At 57.4% G+C, this 17971-nt stretch overlaps 9 protein-coding genes across 9 annotated transcripts; 5 read left to right on the top strand and 4 right to left on the bottom strand.

Moving 5' to 3' along the window:
* Nucleotides 1–17: 17 nt before the first annotated feature.
* On the bottom strand, nucleotides 18–1591 carry FA10DRAFT_276447 (aquaporin-like protein; the record flags this gene model as incomplete). The annotated part of the gene is made up of 6 exons (XM_025523321.1): nucleotides 18–178; nucleotides 635–734; nucleotides 792–980; nucleotides 1046–1235; nucleotides 1293–1470; nucleotides 1525–1591. 6 exons carry the CDS (start codon nucleotides 1589–1591, stop codon nucleotides 93–95), a joined length of 810 nt encoding a protein of 269 aa, XP_025374146.1. The 3' UTR covers nucleotides 18–92.
* Nucleotides 1592–3899: 2308 nt separating this feature from the next.
* On the top strand, nucleotides 3900–5102 carry FA10DRAFT_269580 (phenylacetaldoxime dehydratase). The gene has a single exon (XM_025522806.1). The coding sequence runs from the start codon at nucleotides 3910–3912 to the stop codon at nucleotides 5044–5046; it is 1137 nt and encodes a 378-aa protein (XP_025374145.1). The 5' UTR covers nucleotides 3900–3909; the 3' UTR covers nucleotides 5047–5102.
* A 626-nt stretch (nucleotides 5103–5728) lies between these two features.
* On the top strand, nucleotides 5729–6665 carry FA10DRAFT_269577 (hypothetical protein; the record flags this gene model as incomplete). The annotated part of the gene is made up of 2 exons (XM_025522805.1): nucleotides 5729–6072; nucleotides 6131–6665. 2 exons carry the CDS (start codon nucleotides 5729–5731, stop codon nucleotides 6585–6587), a joined length of 801 nt encoding a protein of 266 aa, XP_025374144.1. The 3' UTR covers nucleotides 6588–6665.
* A 41-nt stretch (nucleotides 6666–6706) lies between these two features.
* On the top strand, nucleotides 6707–8297 carry FA10DRAFT_190221 (hypothetical protein). The gene is made up of 2 exons (XM_025518368.1): nucleotides 6707–7009; nucleotides 7069–8297. Exons 1-2 carry the CDS (start codon nucleotides 6826–6828, stop codon nucleotides 8181–8183), a joined length of 1299 nt encoding a protein of 432 aa, XP_025374143.1. The 5' UTR covers nucleotides 6707–6825; the 3' UTR covers nucleotides 8184–8297.
* Nucleotides 8298–8338: 41 nt separating this feature from the next.
* Nucleotides 8339–9721, top strand: FA10DRAFT_289052 (FAD/NAD(P)-binding domain-containing protein; the record flags this gene model as incomplete). Its single annotated transcript, XM_025524258.1, has 1 exon — nucleotides 8339–9721. One exon carries the CDS (start codon nucleotides 8339–8341, stop codon nucleotides 9719–9721), a length of 1383 nt encoding a protein of 460 aa, XP_025374142.1.
* Nucleotides 9722–9838: 117 nt separating this feature from the next.
* On the bottom strand, nucleotides 9839–10900 carry FA10DRAFT_234727 (oxidoreductase; the record flags this gene model as incomplete). The annotated part of the gene is made up of 1 exon (XM_025518997.1): nucleotides 9839–10900. The coding sequence occupies one exon, from the start codon at nucleotides 10898–10900 to the stop codon at nucleotides 9839–9841; it is 1062 nt and encodes a 353-aa protein (XP_025374141.1).
* A 2029-nt stretch (nucleotides 10901–12929) lies between these two features.
* FA10DRAFT_304389 (hypothetical protein) lies at nucleotides 12930–14615 on the top strand (the record flags this gene model as incomplete). Its single annotated transcript, XM_025525348.1, has 1 exon — nucleotides 12930–14615. One exon carries the CDS (start codon nucleotides 12930–12932, stop codon nucleotides 14613–14615), a length of 1686 nt encoding a protein of 561 aa, XP_025374140.1.
* Nucleotides 14616–14696: 81 nt separating this feature from the next.
* FA10DRAFT_190206 (beta-lactamase/transpeptidase-like protein) lies at nucleotides 14697–16317 on the bottom strand. Its single transcript, XM_025518367.1, has one exon. The coding sequence runs from the start codon at nucleotides 16148–16150 to the stop codon at nucleotides 14777–14779; it is 1374 nt and encodes a 457-aa protein (XP_025374139.1). The 5' UTR covers nucleotides 16151–16317; the 3' UTR covers nucleotides 14697–14776.
* A 664-nt stretch (nucleotides 16318–16981) lies between these two features.
* Nucleotides 16982–17792, bottom strand: FA10DRAFT_289048 (hypothetical protein; the record flags this gene model as incomplete). The annotated part of the gene is made up of 2 exons (XM_025524257.1): nucleotides 16982–17467; nucleotides 17526–17792. 2 exons carry the CDS (start codon nucleotides 17790–17792, stop codon nucleotides 16982–16984), a joined length of 753 nt encoding a protein of 250 aa, XP_025374138.1.
* Between the last annotated feature and the right edge of the window lie 179 nt (nucleotides 17793–17971).

Here is a 17971-nt window from a genome sequence, read left to right as displayed (position 1 = left end):
TTTTGATTGCTCCTCTTATGACCGACTTAACGCGAGTCTTAAATCCGTTTCCTTGGCTTGTGCTGTACCTGTATCGGTGCCTCGGCGAAGCTTCAAGTGCCAGATGAGTTGGATGGACCACGCCAATGTTTGCACCGTCTAAATACATGATTATGCCACAAAGAAGCTCCAGCCGCCGCTTTCGAACGTGTATTAACTGTGTGTCCCTCCATGTGTGCGCAGTGTGGCGACTGCTATGCATACAGGCTCAATGCGCCAAGTAACCGTTTAGCCGTGGAGAGAAAGCCAGTCTGTGAAGGGGTCATCTATCAGCATCGCGGTATTCGTCCCTTCGCCAGCCGCAACTCACCCTGCTCTAACGGCGCCAGGCTTCCGTAAGGCGCCCCCATCCTGGGCCTCAGCTTTCATGCTTGGGTGGCCCTTCTCAACGTCGGCCGGGAGCACAACCACAGCGGTGTCGGCCGTCGCAATCGCGCCTTCGAGCACTCTGGGCTGCTCCCGAGAAGGCTGCATCTCAACGGCAACGGCGCCATCTCGGCTTTTCATGTGGCTTTCTGCCTCAGTAGCGGCGTCCTGTCCAAATACAACGGAGGTGTAGTCGAAGGTCTAAAGGCAGGGGTGAGTCGTCGGTGACTAAGTGGAACAGAGCGGCTCACCTTGAGTAAAAGGTAGAAGCCGACAGCCATAAGCGAGCCGATAAAGGGGCCGAGCCAGTAGATCCAATGATAATGGGGCTACAGCTGATGCTAAGCTCACCTTCTGACTCCGTCTTCCGCACTGATCTCACTCACGAAAGAAGAGGCCACCACGCTTGGACCCAGCGCTCGCGCCGGATTCATGCCGCATCCCGTCCAGACGACGCCAAACAAGTGGCAAGAGAAGAGGGCGAGGCCGATTCCGATGGGGGCGAGGTAGGTCGACTTGTGTTTTTCAGCCGCAAGCAAGAGCACGGTGAGGCACAGAATCGCAGTCAAGAAGGCCTTTTCCGCAGCGAGTCAGATCTCCTGTTTCTTTCATCTTTGTTTGTCTTGAAAAATGAACACACCTCGATGAACAAGCCTTGCGTCACATTCACGCCTGTGCCAAGAGTAGTCTTGAGGCTTTCTGCACCCCCGAATGGTGTCAGTGCTGCCACGAGCGCGGCAGCGGCTATGCCACCGCAGAGCTGTGAAACGATCAGAAGGACGCAGCGGAAGACAGACAGGCCACCCGTGGCAAAAAGGGCCAGCGTCACACTGGCGTGAGGATCAGCAGCGCAGCCAGGGAGAGAGATCAAAGGCGCAGACACGCACGCGGGATTGAAGAGGCCGCCGGTGACGCGGTAGAAGACCCAGGCATTCACCAGGAGGCTGAGCCCAAAGGACACTGCGATGAAGAGAATCGTCTGATTGCCCAAGCTTGTTGACAGACCCTCGAGCTGCGACGTCGTCCGGGTTACCTGGGCTGTCTTTGCTCCTCCAAAGGCGAGGACTGCAATGCAGTGATCAGTTTGTGCGGACGTACAGTGTGGGTATGCAAACTAACGTAGAAAGAGGGTCGTGCCCACAAATTCGCCCAGCGCAGCGATCAGATCCTGCTTGTAGATGCGCATGAGAAGGGCGATGTGGCTATTACAGCAGCCATTGCAAGGCTCGAGGGTCTAATCTATAAGTGGCCCAACTTCAGGGGCCCTTACATACGTGCTTTTCGTCACGTACTCTGACAACGTCATCTTAAGACCCTGGTTGCTCAAGATGGGAACTGTAATCTCACCCTTAATTTTCTGCTCTTTCGTCTTTTCTCCTACCGGTCTAGGCTTTTCATAGTATCACGATTACTTTCCTTATAGGACGCTTGCGTCAGCTACTGGCAGAGCAGGGAGTAATCGACTTCCAAGACAGAATCGGACGGCTTGGTGCCGTCGTTAGTTCCTTGGCGGGACCGCGTTCGCTGGTCTTTTGATATTCTTGATATTCTTGACTGATCACCGCCGCTCAGTCATCGTTAGGCTTGGAAGTGAGCGCTCCTTGACTTTCTGACAAACTATTTCCCCATGTAAGTGTGCCTGAAGTGATCGAAGTCCGACATTCAAGCAGTGACCCAGAGAGGAACGCAGTCTTGACCGAAATCTAGATACGGAAACTAGTCAAATTAAGACTAACACTCGATTCCCTGATTCCTGCTCTTGGCTGACTTGATACATGCAAGATTGATTGAGAACCTCAGCAGTGGTGAGTCGCAGTACATTTGACTAGAGGCGAGGCAGAGGTGCGCGTGACGATATGCGTGCTGCCTGACCCTACCGAGAGCTCCAGTGGGGTCGGCGATGGATGACACCACGGGCTAGATAGCAAATGTTCTTGCTCCAGATCCGCTGAAGATGAGAACGGGCAAAGTCGGTTTGCCCGTTGCCGTGCGGCGGAAAGTTTTTCCTCGAAGGGTCTCTCGGTGGAGGCAATCGTATGAAGCAGGTGTCACGAAGTTGTCAATTAGAGGCGCTTCCCTGCCTCATCAAGGTTTAGTTCACGATCTGCTTTCGTGGTCATATCCGGCTGCAGCACCTTACTCGAGCTGCGATTGGAACATGTGCGGTGCTTCAGCTTCGGCTGTCCAGAAGAGTGCGCCCTTCTTCTTTGAGAGCGTCAAGGAAGCTCTGGATCGGTGAGTGCCTCCTTCTAGACAGCTACTTTTCCTCCTAGGACTGAGGCGGTCACCGGGCACAGTCTTTCTGTACCATCTCCAGCCGTACCGCCTCTCTTCCATTTCGAAGTGGTACAGGAAGGTCTGTCGGAGGAGACAGCAGACTACACCGCCTCAACGAACGAGCCGCCGTCATCTTCGATCGAGTCCAGCCCATGTGACCAGCCGGACGAGAGTACTTCCACGGTGCGCAAATGCTCTGAGATTTGCGGCTGCGCTTGGCGACTGCCTTCCTTTCGCCTCAACGTCATTCCCTTCCAAGAGAACAACAGGCAAGTCGTCCTGTTTCACGCTGGCTCTTCTCTGACCCGCTCACTTCTCCCACAGAAATCTCCTGAATTTGACCAGCCTGATCGTCTCCGTCTCGCTGGTCGAGTGTCAACACCCCTTCAGAACGCTCCCAAAACAGACGATGCCGTCGTTCCAGTGCCTGAGAGGACAAAAGGGGCTCAGCCCTACCTTTGCTTTTGGCTCGCATGGTGAGTCAATGTTGGTTTTTACCTTCTGCGACGCCCAGGCCTAAAAGACACCGCTGCTTTGACACTTAGCAGAGGAATACTTTCGCTTCTCGGGTCTCTGCACAGTGCCGGTGGGCTCTTTTCGGCTTCGCTTCGACTTGCTCGAGCGCGTCGGGCAGGCCATTTGCTGTCTGGCACACGTTCACAGCTTACCGCTGCGAGCTCGCAGCAACTCCGCTCATTTCGCCATGACTGGATCGATTCCCTCAAACCTTTCTCTTCTCTGACCGATCGAATGGGGAGGACGAGACTCGTGAGCGGCGAGGAAGAGGCAATGCTCATTGTCGCATCGTTCCCCAGAGCGTGAGCAGCAGGAAAAGGGCAATGCTCCTCGTCGCACTGTTGCCCCCGAGCACGCATACATGTAGGACTCGCTGGCTTGTGCGAATTGCGGCATTACGGAGAAAACGGGAAAATAGCTATGTGTACAGTACACAAGCCAAGTACTTCTTCTTCCCGACGCAGATATAGGTCCTGGAAATGACAACGGGAATACTGGCAGCGAGCAGCCTTCAGCTCATGCTGCTCGCGTAGCGAAAATCTTATCTCTGAGAAGAGCCCGATCGGGTAATTGGCAATGGCGCGCTGCTCAGAGAAGTCGGTGAAACCACAAGCAGAGATTTAGCCGCACTCTGCGTCGCGAGACGATAAAGGGTCGCATTTCTCAGCGCTTCTTCTTCTCAGCAGCCACCTCTCTGTAAACGAGAACAAGATGCTCGACTCCGCCATCTGCCCACACCTCCGGACTCAGCGCTCGCAGCCAAAGTCCACCCCGGCCTCGTATGAACCAGCATATCCGTCCTACTCTGCTCGCTTCGACCCATCCATCTCCGAGGTCGCCGCGGTTCTGATCGGGGCCATCGCCAGCCAGCCAAATTCGCGCCTCGAACACGATGCTCTCGAGTCTGTCGACCACTTCCTAGGCCAGGGTTCTCCTCAACCTCATTATCGCCTCCTGTGCAACTCGGAAGACCCGACAGGCCGCGAGACCCGTGCTTGGAAGGCCTACTGGCCGTGCAAGGAAGACTACCTCTCGTGGTCCTCTTCCAGCGGTTTCGCCGCCTGGTGGACCGAGTCAAAGAGGGAGACCGAGGAGCACGGGTGGCTGCTGGAGGCCTTGTACCCGACCATGGATCGTCTCGAGAGCGTCTTTTCCAACGAGGCCGCGCGCGAGGGAGCCGCGCTCATGTGCCAGGGAATGAGTGCAGCTATTGAGGAACACGGCTACTGGGGCAGCGCGCGGGACCGTTTTCCCATTGCGCAGACGGATACGGTCCCTGGTGAAAAGGTCTGTCCAGTCAAAGGGATGCTGGGTGGGGCGAAAGAGGCGAACGGCACCGCCTCCCGTCGCGTCGTCGTTCCTGGCCGGCAGAACCTCTGTGTGATCCACTCGGGTCAGGACTGGTCGGCGATGGAGGGCAAGGAGCGGGAGCTGTACCTGGGAACCTTGCATCCCACGCTGCAGGCAGGCATGCTATTCCTCAGCAACGACAAGTACCGCAGCCTCGACGGCGACGGGAGTGCTTCAGAACGCGTTGGATGCTTTGAATGCCGCTTCATGGAGCATCTGGATCCCGAGAGGGTGGAGCCAAGCCTCTCCAAGTCGTTTGGCCTTTGCTACTTTGACGACCTGGCCAGTCTGGAAAGATGGAGTCGCGAGCACAAGACGCACCTCAACATCTTTAACGGCTTCTTCAAGTACGCGGCCGAGACACAGGGCCAGGGCAAGCTGAGCCTGTGGCACGAGATTGCCGTCTTGGATCGGAGCCAGCAGTATTTCGAGTACGTCAACTGCCCACCCGGGACAGGTATGCTGGCGTCGGTGCAGAAGCCAATCAAGGATCTGTAGTATTGTCTTCCTGCGTCTCTCTCTCGACTTTCAGAAATTGCGATGATCTCTCCTTTGTGCTTCGTGTGGCAGATCTCTTCTTTATGCTTCGTGTGGCAGTATGATGCGAAGACGGCCTGGACAGAGGTAACAGACAGGGTAGCAGCCAGTCACACCGGTTCGCAACCGAGGACAGAAGCCGGTTTTATCTTATCTCTGCCTGCGTGCGTCTTCGGGTAAAGCACCGGCAAGATAGGGCTGCTACGCCATCCCTTCGCAGAGAGCCATGCACGGGCTGTTTTCAGCGGATTCTTGAGGCCATGCTCCTCTTATAACTTTCTTCAGTCGCCCCATTCTTGTCTCACGCTGGTCTCCCTTCCTCTGCCAGCAATCGCGAGTGTGTACAGTTCCTGCAAGTGCTGAGAGCCCGGCCGAGAAGTCGAGATGACCGTCGTCGGACCAGGCGCGAGCAGTATGGTAACAGGGCCGCCTTGGCTGGCTCTCTTGCTTTTCTTGCGCTTGAATGTACAGTACAGCACGAAGGCACAACGAGAAGGTTCTCCGAGCTACTAGCAAGACGCGACATGACGAGTACTTGCGCGGCTGTCGTCGGCCGAATTATCGGGGTTTCGTGCGGGTAATTATGGCACATCCTCAGCGCATATAAAGAATCATGCTGCGAGGGCTTGCAGACGCGTTGAGTATGAAGTTTGTCATTGATTCGAGTCTCAGGAAGCGCTTCGGCTTCGTCGCCGTCGCCGTCATTCGCGTACGACTGTCTGAAGGAGCCAGGGCGGATGTCACCAAGCTGGAATTCCTCAAGGCACGTGCTCTGGAGAAGCTGCTCGACCTGGTATCCTCTGGAACACCAGCGGAGCTGGAGCAAATCGAGTCGGTCGCACAGTGGATGCAAGCATACAAGACTATGGGCTTGAAGTCCAAGAAGATCAAGCCGACGCACTATGCGCTTGCACTGCGCCTCGTCAAGGACAAGGTGTGGCCACGGGCCATTGGACCAATTGTGGACACGTACCTCAGCAACCAGATGTAGGTAGCCCAAAGGAGCTCAGACGCATCAGCACTGACTTACACGCTGCCCGTCCAGAGTCCATCTCATGCCCCACGGTGGCTTTGACGTTGCCTCGCTCTCTGGTGGCACAATCCGGCTGCTACAATCGCCTGGACAGCAGGCCTTTCAGCCCCTGGGCGTAGCCGCAGATGAGGACGAACGCATCGAGACAATCAAGCTCGGCGAGGTTGTCTATCAGGACGAGTCTGGAATCAAACCCCCAGTCGTCGTCTGTCGCTACTGGAACCACCGCGATGCAGAGCCAACCAAGATCGGCGACGACCATGACGATGAGACTCGCTCGACAAAGGACTTTGTCCTGTTTGTTGAAAGCATCGACGGCAGCGAAACGGGGCAACAAAAGCTGCTGCAAACCGCTGCCGACCTCGAGCGCGCCTATGGTGCAGTCTATGGCTCGGGTGTGAAACAGTCGTACGTGCGCCTGCTTGAAGCCTCCTTGGTAGACGACGCAGAAATAAGTCTGGATTGGTGAATGCAGCAATAAATGGACAGCGTCGAGAGCTTCGGTCAACGTCCGCCGTTGCCTGTTTGAAAAGCCTCACCGGGACAATGACAATGATGAGTGCCAGCAAGAGGACTCTTCCACTTTCGAGTCCAAAAAACAGGCTCCACACCGCGCATAGTTTGAAACACACGTGGGTGCATGATGCGCCGATCCACACCAGATAAGACTTGCTGCAAACTCAGCACGCGAGTATGGCTCACCCACGATGCGGCAGCCACCCGTCCAGCTGACACTCGCCGAATCGGTCATCTTTGTGCCCTCGAGAGAGCGGATAGAAGATGACGGGGCCAGCTCCAACCAGCTGCGAGGCTTTGTGACTCTCGAGTGCCACGCGTCCAGGGGCGTGCGTCTCACCTTTCGCGGCCTCTCTGTGTGGGTCGATTGGGACGGTGAGCATACAGCGAGCCCAGTACGACGAGCGAGAACTGACAGAAGCCAACAATGGCAGCCACTCCGTCCCCCCAAAATCGTCAAACGGAGATCATCAGTCACACAGTCGAGCTTGATGCGGACGACAGCGTCGGTACTTTTGAAGGCGCAAGAGTGCCATTTTCCATTCCACTGCCTTTGGATCTCCCCCCTTCGGTGGACGCCGACTTTGGATCCAATACCTACGTCCTCACGGCGACCGTCGAAAGCCCTCCTGGCGGCAAAAGCAAGTCGGCAGAGGTGCCAGTCAGGATCGTGCATGAGGAGGTAGGCGGGGCGACGACGGAGAACGCCGAGGCTGCAGTCTCGGAGGGTGTCTGCGGTGACCGAATCAGCTATGCGTGGAATGCCGACCCCAGTCCGAGCGTTGGCACACGCTTTGCAGTCGACCTGGCGATCCTGTCGACCAACACGAGTGCTGTCTCGCTTCTTTCGGTGCAGATCTTGTTGCAGGAACTAACGTCCTACGGCCCGCAGAGCCGGCTGCAGACGCCCGTGATGAGACAGTGGGCGCTGCTGAAGCTAGGGGACGCCCAGAACGTACTCGAGGAGAGTGCGATCGAGAGTGCTTCTCAGCTGGCTTTGCAACGACGGCGCGCAACGAAAGAGACCAGCGAGAAGAGGAAAGGGAACGTGGAAGAAAAGGACGACGCTCTCCAGAGGCTGGCATGGGACCTTCAGATACCATCTTGCTCAAATACGCCCATCAACAACTCCATACGGCATGGCAAGAGTGCCGTCGACGTCTCGCACCGCCTCGTGCTTCGAGTCGTGCTCCGTGACGACGCCGTCGAGTCAGCACTCGAGGTGAAGCGCCCGATCTGGCTTCGATCGATGTTTTTGGCTCAGATGGGCTCGTTTCTACCTTGCTACTGTTGCTCCATGCACCAAGACCACCCCTACAATGTCGAGTCCCAGTGGAGACGCATTGCTTCTCAAGCACCGCCGAGCAGTCACAACCGCCTGCCAGACTGGCTCACTCGACTCTGGAGCAAGGACCGTCCTGAAAAGCAGGACGAGGCACACGGAGGCATGCTCTGGTTCGCGCTCAGCAGCAACGGCTCCGTAGACTCCGAGCTGCAGGCATCACACGGGCAATGCAGAGGGCATGAAGCTGGCTCAATAGCCCGGTGATGTCGATCCACCCAAAGACGCGTGGATCGGGGCCTCGAAGATTTGCCACGTGGTCGCTTCACAGTGTGGGACCAGGCACCGGAAGTTGCTCATTCCGGATGGTGATCATCTTGGACCACCTGCCTGACAGATGGCGACCTCTATGTGTAACTACCATGAGCAGCGTTGACGCAGACGTCGTTGTCGTCGGGGCGGGTATCTCTGGCATCGCAAGCGCCAAGTGGCTTCATGACCATGGCAGAAAGGTCATTGTGCTTGAGCAGAACGCGTGGACAGGCGGCAGGATCCGTACAGAACGACGCCCCGGTGAGGTGGCAGGTGCGTATCTGCAGCACGGCGGCATCTTCCACACCGACCAGTACCCTCGCCTCTGCGCTCTCATCGAAGAGCTTGGTCTTGGGGCCCGGGTGCAGAAGCAACCGAGCGCATTCAACGCTAATGTTCTCCAGCGCGGACAATGGCGCCACGTCGACTATGGGTCCCTCCTGGCGCCCATACGGTTCAGTGCCCTCGGCTGGCTTGACTCGTTGTCACTCTTGCGCGCTGCGGCCCCGATACTCGCCACCGGTCCGCCGCACCGCAAGGATGACTTCGGGACGCTTACGAGCATGCAACAATTTGACGAGCACGAGTGCACGCGCGGGCTGACAAGCACAGCGGCAGATTACTTTGCCGCAGGGCCCCACGAGTTCCTCTGGGGCGTGCGCAGCAACAAGATTTCCAAAGCCATGCTTGCGCTGCAGCTACAGATCTTCAAAGGCGACCTCAAGGAGCTGCAGGGCGGCACACAGGCCCTCGTCGAGCTCATGGCCAAGAGGCTCGATGTCCGACACGAGACGCAGGTGCACTCGCTCTCGCTCGACGAAGAGCGAGGCACCGTCGCCGTCACTGCTGGATCTGATGAGCAGGTCCTGCACGCACGTGCAGTGGTGCTGGCCTGTCAGGCACCGGTTGCTGCGCGACTGTGGCCTCAAGCGCCTAGTATCATCAAGCAACACCTCGAGGGGATCACGTACTCCCGTATTGACTACATCTACGTGCGCACCTCGACAAAGTTTTACATCTCAGAAGGACAAGAGATTGGCATGGAGGTGGTTCCTGCCGCTGAAGTGGAGCAAGGGCCTTTTCGGACCATTGGAGGTATGTATTGCTGCGACTCGTGGATCGATGCCGGCCAGGAGGGCAGCCTGCTGCTCGTCACCACGTCCAACGCCGCGGACGCTGCGACCATTGATGACGACGCTCTCGCAATGCGCCTTCAAGAAGAGCTCGAGCATCTGCACCCACAACTGAAGGGCAACATTGTCTCTCGGAGCAGCATCATTCGCCATGACGACTACACCCCCACCTTCAGCCAGGGAACCGTGGGTCGCCTGTCGAGAGCACAGCTCGAGCTAGAGAGTCTCACCAGAGACCGGGGACAGCAGTGCCAAGGGGCAATCGTTGACCTCGCGGGAGACCACATGGCTGCCCCATGGATGGAAGGCGCCCTCTACGCAGGCCACAAGGCCGCTCAGCGAGTCCATTCAGCATTGTGACTTGACGGCCATTGTACACTACCCGATAGCGACATAAGCTCTTGCTCAGGAAGACAGGCCAGAGTATTTGCAAGTGTGAAGTGGCACAGCACAAGTTATCCAAGTTCAGAGGCGTCGCTACAGCGTCACTACGACTTTGCGAGCTGAGACGCCCTCGCGCTGGCGATCCAAAGCTGATTGGATGGCGTCGAGGCCGTGCCCTACGACGAGTGCCCGAGGCAGCGGTCGTATCTGGCCAGTGGCAAGGGCCTTTGGCAGGAAGTCTTCAAAGATGGCCGGCCCGATGCTCGAGTATTCCAGGCTGGTGCCCCACACAAACTTGTGCTCTATCTCCTCCGGCAGCTTTTGCGGGACCCTCGAGACAAAGGCGACGAATTTGCGCTTGACGCTGTGCGGCTTTGGCGTGCGGGCTACGACGTCAGCGCAAAGCGATTCCACAGTGCTAGTCTGGTCCGTGATGCTACCGATGCTGAGTGCACCGGCAAGGCTCTTATCGGAAAAGAAGGCGACCAGTTCGTCATATTGCTCCTGCTGCGGACGGTGGTAGTCGATGGTGTACGCTGCGCCCAGCGATCTGACCAAGCCAAAGTTGCCGGGTGACGACGTCGTTACGACGTTGTAGCCTGCGCTGGTGGCTAGCTGGATAGCGCAGGCGCCAATGCTCGAAGCGCCAGCCGTGATGAGCAGCCACTCCTCGCGGCGCTTGGCTGGAATCGTGGGGAGCTGCAGCTGTAGATAGTCGTCTTGAAAGAGTCCTGTCGCAGCAACGCAGACGCCCATGGGTAGCACCGCCGCGTCGTGAAACGCCATCTCGGGCGGGATGGGCGCGGCGAGCCTTTCTGCTACAAAGGCGTGCGAGCTGTAGCCTGCGCCCCTGTACTTGTGCGAGTGTGGTCCGTCCTCTTCTCGGCACGACAGTCCCAGCACCCGGTCGCCGACTTTGAAGCGTGTCACACGGTCGCCGACAGCGTGTACCGTGCCGGCCACATCGAAGCCGAAGATGGTTGGGCAGGTGAGGTAGCCAAAAGCATTACGTCCCATCGACTGCATCACCCAGTCGACAGGATTGACGGCAGTTGCGCGTGTCTCAATGACAATCTCATGCGGTGCCGCGGTGGGTATGTCCGCAGGCGCAACCGTCAGCGTCTTGTCGCCGTCTGCCATTTGCCAGGCGGCCATGCCCCTTGTCCTTGTCGGCGTCATTTGAAGTAATACGATGCTGTGTAGTGGTTGACACTCGATCGAGGGGCAGCCGAACGCACCCCTTTTATCCCCAATGCTCCCATTCTCACCATAGACGTCAGCCAATCGCCCGTATCACTTTGTCCAGCATCTTTCTCCGGGTGCACGATTTTCTCCGGCGAGGATCACCTTTGAAATTTGTACTGTACTGAATAATATTATGTCAGCCTCTTCTGAAAACTAACTATTAATATTTAATTTAGTGCAGGGTGATCAACGGCACTTTTCGCTTCGAGCCCTTCTCCAAGATCCGGAGATGCCTACATCGTGAGAAGGCGCTGATGGCACAGGCTGCGCTGGTTCAGAATGAGGCGGAGCTACTGAGCTCAGCAAAGGTTCGAATGTGAGGAGTCTGTTCATCACTGGTCCTTTCCTTTCGGGGAAGGGGCCATCTGCCTGGCGTTTGGCCGGAGAACGATGCTCGCTTACTGTAGAGCCGCCCTTGCTTGCTCTGGGACCAGAGGCGAATCCGAAAGGTCGTCCGGATCATGGAAGCCGTAGCAGATCAGTGCATCGGGACAACACAGCCTAGCTCAAAGGATCGAAGCTGGAATTGAGATTCACAATGATAAGCCCAAGCACCCACAGGCCAACCGATGCCGTGTTGTATTTGCTCGTAATGCCCCTTAAGCTTTACGAGGTTGAGTTACATGGAGACAAATTTTGCACTGGGCCCTCTACTTACACTTCACTGCACAAGTCTTGCTTTGTGTGGACTTCGAAGTTGACGTCGAGGGAGCCAGCCTTGTGAGTGCATACCACCTACGAGATAGATTAGCCGCAAGGGGCTGCGACCAGGGACCAAAAGGGCATCCAAAGCGCCCCGGTCACCGACAACGTATGCTCCGATCGGGGTTGCCTTGCAGATGCCGACGAGACCAGGGACATCTGTGTAAAGGGTTTGTGCAGAGACGTGGTTTAATCGCAGCTTGGAAGTAGATCCAGACTCGTCAGCTGCACTGCTCCAGACGTCTGCCAGACTGAATAGGACAGTGGTGCCATCTGTGCGGTCCGGCCATTAACAATGGCTTCTTCATGCGCCAGCCGGCAAGCTTTGTTCCAAAGATTCTTTATCCGGCGAGTGCTCTCGCAAAGCCTAGATTTCTCAGAATGCGTAATTAAAGTGTTCCCGAGAGATAGGCTCGCCATATAAACGTTTGCCCGCATGTTTGCCCGCAATGACGATTATTCGCCATGATTGCCCGCAATGCTGGGCAATAAGGTGGGCACTGTGAGATGCACTGTACACGACATGAAGGGTCACCGGTACCCTGCCGCGCTCTTCGCCCCAAGCCAATGACGGGCCGAGCCTAGATTTCACGCTCTACTGCGCCGCAATTCCTCCTTCAGAGGGCTGTTATGTGAACGTGGTGCTCACTACTTCATCCTCGGTGTTTTTTGAACCTCAGCTGGGACGATTCAGGTCAGCGATACCTCCATCTGGGACCCTTAGAGCACCCTGTGTCTCTCATACTGTATTTTCACAACGACAACAAACTGATCCTCTCGGTCGGTGGCGTGGAGAAAGTAGTGCAGTTCAGAACATGGGTTTCTGCATCTCTTCCATCACCGACGCAGCTGGTCAACACGCTGCAGGCGCATCCTAGCCATACAAGAAAGCAACTACTACCAGGGCACGACCCATCCGATCAGATCCGAGCAAAGCCATCCGGGCGGGCTTTGCACGCCTGTGGGCCTTGACCAGTCCTTATCATCATTGACTGGACTGTCTGAAACATACAGTCGCTCAAGCGGTTTGCTATCTCGACGTGATCGTACAAGCACAACTTCTGCTTCAAGTGTACTAGCATACGGTCGCCAGCAAGGCCGCACTTGTTGCCACTTGGGGCCGTGCTTCGGTCACCGGTGCTACGACTGCGCTTGTTTCGGTCACCGCTGCTTCTGTCACTAGTAATTTGTGTTGCCACAAGTCGCAGTGTCGGCACTGCGGCAGCAGCGCAACAGAATGAGCGCGCACCGATACCGCGCCAGTCCCTCGGCTGCTGGTTCGTTTGATACCGCAAGCCATTCGACGAGAGAGCTTCTCTCCTCGCAGGCATACACCTCCCTTTCTCCCCCTTTTGCGTCGTCTGCGAGCCCGTCGCATACGCATCGACAAAGGTCTGGGGAGTGGAGCAGCTCCGAGTTTGCCCGGCTTCTATTGACGGAGCAGCTTCCTCAGTATCTGTCGACTGAAGCCTCGGGTGAACAACGGCAGCATCATCTCCAAGCTTCTTCAGATGAGCCCGCAGGAGACGTCACTTGGACCCCGATCACACGCCCCTCTCACAGTCCTTTGGATTCGTGGCCGTCGCAGTCATCGCTAGACCTCCAGTTCTCTCTTTCAAACACAAGTGCGCCACCGAATGCCTCGCCAAGCCACGACACGCTGCCCACGCCTTTCGAGCAGCATCAGGTGCACCAGCAGCAACCCGTGCAGTTCAGTCAAGACGACACTTACCAGTCGGGCGAGGACAACTTGTGGGAGCAACAGCTTGCAACCAGTCTTTTTGGCGACTTTCCCTGTCCACCATTCAGTGACGCAACACCTTCCTCTTCCTCCCTGCCGGCGACTGCTTTCTATGCCAACGTCAACGCCAGCACGATCAATCCGACGCCTCTTGTCTCGCCAGAGGATCGGCAGCTGGCATATGCACCCTTACGGGCCTTTCCCGGACCACCCTCACTACAGGGGTCATCCGAAGTCTACAGGCCGCTCCAGCCTGGAGTGCATTCGTACATCGAACCGCTCTCAGTGGCTGCAGCCCCTGTCGACCCACCGAAGAGGGTGTCAGCGGCCTGTCGTTTCTGCAAGGCTCGCAAGCTTCGCTGCGACGGATGCCATCCGTGTCGACAATGTCAGAGGAGGAGCGTCGAATGCCTCTATCAGCCCGAGACGCAGGCCAGACCAAGCCGGCGAATGACCGACCCTTCATTTGAAGCTTTCCGATCCACGACGGCGCCTGCACCCAGTGAAGGCCAGCGGTTGAGTCAGCAACACGCCAATCAAAGGAAGAGAAGCTGTACCTCAGTGGCCGAGGCTAGCCTTCGGTCTCACACACCTCACCTACCCGCTTCTGCCTCGGCCCATTCATGGTCTTCAAACGGCTCCACTTCCCACTCAACGGGCAGCAGCATCGCAAGCTCCTCCGTCCTGGTCTTGGCTGGCGATACCGCGGATGGGAGTCGTCAAGACAGCAGCAGCAACAGCAGCTACAAAACGGCCAAGGGGGAGAATCAAACATCACCGGGCTCGAGCAGTACGGTCAAGAGCAGTCATCCACCGACCTCGGCCAATCAAACTAGTCGCAGAAACAGCAGCAAAGGCGGCGAGAAGAGCACGTTCAGCACCATCAGCATCAGGGTTCGACCGGATCGGAATCGGAATGATTCCGAGACGAGTGCCGCCCACGAGGTGCGGTATGTCTGCCCCTTTCCGGGGTGTGCCAGCCACTTTTCGACAAGCGGGCACGCCCGACGACACAGCCGCATCCACACAGTGCTGGAGCCCTTTGAGTGTCCGCACAGAGGTTGCGACAAGACCTTTACGCGGCGGGACAATTGCACGCAGCATCAGCGAGCACGGCACGCCTTTCAGATGGTCGCCTATCGCAAGACAGCCGAGCGCGCTGAGTCGAAGGACGAGCATTGAGGTTTGCGCAATCTTAATGCTGCTGGTATTACCATTGTATTGAATTGGCACATCATTGGAAGCACCCGTGTAGAGGACATCCGCGATCACGAGCAAACATACGAAAGACTTTTGTCTTCTAATCAAGCTCTACTTCAGTATGTCGTCGTGGCCACCACCCCTCACAAGCCTAGAACGGTCCCAACGATTGCCTGGACGTTTTCCACCAGACCCTTGGTGGGGATCGTGCCGTTGCAAAAGACGACGTTGCAGTCCGGGTTGGGAAAGAGATCGTTGAGCACGACTGGGATGCTCAGGTAGTTTGCCGGGTTCACATCGAGGTCCAGAGGCGGGACAGGGTAGGGCCCTGGATCGGGAATGTGCTGGTCCTGAACGGCGCGCATGAGGATGCGAAAGAAGTTGTAGTAGAGATCGGCGGGCTGCGCCGAGAGGATTCCGCTCAGGTTCGGTGCTTCATCGCCAAAGAGACCTGTCCACGTGACAGTCATGTCAAGGCTCGGAATGATGAAGTTGTTCTGATGCAATGCACCGACCATCGCATACAGGTCCGGGGGCGCACTTGGGATCGCGCTTCGGTTGACGGTCTGGGCTGCGGGGATATTGGCGCCTGTGCACGTCTGGCCGCGGTTGTTCCAGAACAAGTAGCCGTAGCACGGGTTGTGCTCCGACGGCTGCGACAGCTGGGCCACGTAGTCACTCGAGAGCAAGCGCGTCTGCTTCCAAACGCCGTCGTTTTGCATCAGCAGGCCAAGCTTGGCAAGCTGCTGCGGAGGGATAAACAGCCACGCATAGCCATACGTGTTGCCCGAACGGTCGCGAAGCCAAAAGTACTTGTCCTGCTCGATGCCGATCGGGCTGAAGAGATGCTCCTGGGCAAATTCTTGCAGATCTTGGCCTACCGCCTGCTGCACGACAAAGGCCAGCAGGTCGGGGACGCGCTGCGAGTACTCAAAGAACGTGCCTGGCTCGTGCTCGAGCGGCTCCGCCAGCGCTTCCTGCGGGATGCTGGTCTCTGTTGTAACGGTGGCCGCCTCGGCAAGGATTGACTCGCGCATGCCCGCCGTCTCGGTGAGGAGCTGCTTGATGGTGATGGCACGGTGTGCGGCATCTCCCCACCCTTCGCCCGTGGGCAGATACTTGTCGATGGCATCATCCAGCCCGAGCTTCTTTTGATCGTAGGCCATGCCCGTCAGGATGGACACGACGGACTTCGTCACGCTGAAGACTTGGAACGGTGTCTGATCGGTCAAGGGGTCCAGGGCACCCGTGGCCACGAGGCAGTTGCGACGGAAGATTTGTATCGAGAGCCGGTTGTGCGTACCGGCATATGCGATCGCCTCGGCAACGACTGCGGGATCAAGATTCTGTTCGCTTGGCGTCGACGTCTCAAAGGCTCCATCGGCATCAGGAAGCTCGCACTGCCGTGGTGCACGGCGAGACAGTGGGCCTGACGCGCAAAGGTGCGCTCCGAGGCCAAGGCAAAGGAAGAAGATAACCAAGAGCGCAGATGCTCGCGGTGGCCGTACGCAGTGCATTCTGATGCGATCAAAGAGGGGAAATGGTCGTGGATGATGAGGGGATCAACGGGGGCCGACCTGATGGACTGGTGCGATTGTGGGGCTCGGGGCCGATCGGTAACCATTGCTGCTAGGTTCAATCGGCCTCGAAAGTGCCCCCGAGGTGCAGGGAGATGCTTAGCGCGCTCGCGGAGAGGGTTGTTTGTATTCGAGCCGCACACCCGGTCTCGGAGAAGGGCAGAAGAGCGCTAAGTTTTACATGGTGTATGAACCCCACGGCGAGGTACGACGCTAGCGCAAGCAACCCCCGCATGAAAGCGATTAATTGACAGAGTACTCTCCGCTTCTCATGTCATCGTCTGCGAATAACCCGAAAGCAGCAGAAGCTGCGGACCGGGGCCAACGATCTGTCCCTGACTGCAAGGACCGTCCGCGGCTGTGGAGAACTCCGGTACGTTATGCCGAGCCGCTCTTGCTCCATCCACTCCAATCCAGAAGTGCATACTCCTCTGCATCGCGTTTCTAGCCATCGATTGTGCTCCAAATGTGCAGTGACACACCCGCATTGACTCTCCAGAGGACGCCGTGGTCGTCTGCCTCTCGAGGGACGCGCACAGACAAGGCGCTTCCCGTACAGCGAGCACTCGCACAAGCTCGACTGTGTCGCGGCAGATTGCGTAGGCTCGGGCGACGTCTCGGACGTGTAACGCGATCGAGTGGCGTGTAGCACGCACATTCGGCTGAGACGGGTCCCTTGAGTAGAACAAATGGCCCACGACTGGTCTGCAGGAGGGGCGTCTCTTTCTGGCGCATGCTTAAGCAGGGATGCTGGCGACGCTCGTCCAGCGCTCAAACGGGCGCAATGCTCAGCAAATCGCTGTCGATGTGCTGCAGGAGTCGATTAACCTGGCTCGGGGTTGGAGATGCAAAAGGCGCATCAAAAGGAATGGCAAAGGGCTCCTGAACATGTGCGCCATCTTCCGGAAAGGCGTCGATCTGCGACGCTGTCCCTCCTTCGATGGCTGTGTCCAATTGGTCGGCAGTAAAGTCGGTAAAGTTTTCCGTCTCGACGGCAAACACCTGCAGTCTGTCCCTTTCCCGGATCTGTTCTTGGTCCCGGTCCAGTGTGCGAGGCGCGCCATGGCCCATCTTTTGCCGCAGCCGGTTCACTTCGCGCAGCAGGTCTGCCCTCTCTGCCAAGAGCTTGCGGATCTCTACGCTTGCCGTCAGCGCCCTCTGACGCTGATCGATGTGGTGTGCGATGGAAGCCCGCACAATGACGCTCTTTGACTGCTTCTTGGTGGAGGGCTGATTGGGTATGTTGGAGGACAGTTGCTGTGGGACAAGAGGCCATGAGTAGGGCCGTCTCAACTTGCAGACCTCGCAAACGCACCGAGAGCAGCTGGTTGAAGGCATCTCGTCTCTGCCTTTCTACGACGCTGTGCATGGCCCTGTCCTCCCTGGTAAAGTTCTTTTTCCTCTTGCGCCGGGCACGCGCCCCCGGAGCCTGGTCTGGCCTGTTCTGGCTGGCGGGCGAGTCGGATGTCTGACGAGGAGACTCGGGCGACGTGTCCTGGCCGTGCGCAAGGGCATTGAGGTAAGTTGAAGCGGACTCTGGGCTCGAGTCCGCTGAAAAGGAAAAGTCGAGCTGTGTGGACATGGTGTGTGTCGGACAGCTCCTGCTGCGCTAGGACACGAGATGTTGGCAGCCACAAACGAGCGACTCGGCAGAGACGGCCGAGGCCGACGCGCCTGTTTTGGGCCTTGTCCGCCCCCCACGCTGAAGAGATGCGGGGCACGCGAAGTTTGATAAATCAAGTAGCGCAATGCATTGCAATG

This window comes from Acaromyces ingoldii (genome assembly GCF_003144295.1).
Source record: "Acaromyces ingoldii strain MCA 4198 unplaced genomic scaffold FA10scaffold_8, whole genome shotgun sequence".
NCBI classification, from domain to species: Eukaryota; Fungi; Basidiomycota; class Exobasidiomycetes; order Exobasidiales; family Cryptobasidiaceae; genus Acaromyces; species Acaromyces ingoldii.
Note: the sequence above shows the minus strand (reverse complement) of the source record. Positions and strands in the feature narration are given on the sequence as shown.

What these genes read in the sequence shown, in the direction of transcription:
- FA10DRAFT_190221 (XM_025518368.1), top strand. Translation starts at nt 6,826, where the DNA reads ATGCGGCAGCCACCCGTCCAGCTGACACTCGCCGAATCGGTCATCTTT. An exon ending in TGTGTGGGTCGATTGGGACG is followed by an intron (nt 7,010 to 7,068) that starts GTGAGCATACAG and finishes CAACAATGGCAG; the next exon opens with CCACTCCGTCCCCCCAAAAT.
- FA10DRAFT_190206 (XM_025518367.1), bottom strand. Translation starts at nt 16,150, where the DNA reads ATGCACTGCGTACGGCCACCGCGAGCATCTGCGCTCTTGGTTATCTTC.
- FA10DRAFT_269580 (XM_025522806.1), top strand. Translation starts at nt 3,910, where the DNA reads ATGCTCGACTCCGCCATCTGCCCACACCTCCGGACTCAGCGCTCGCAG.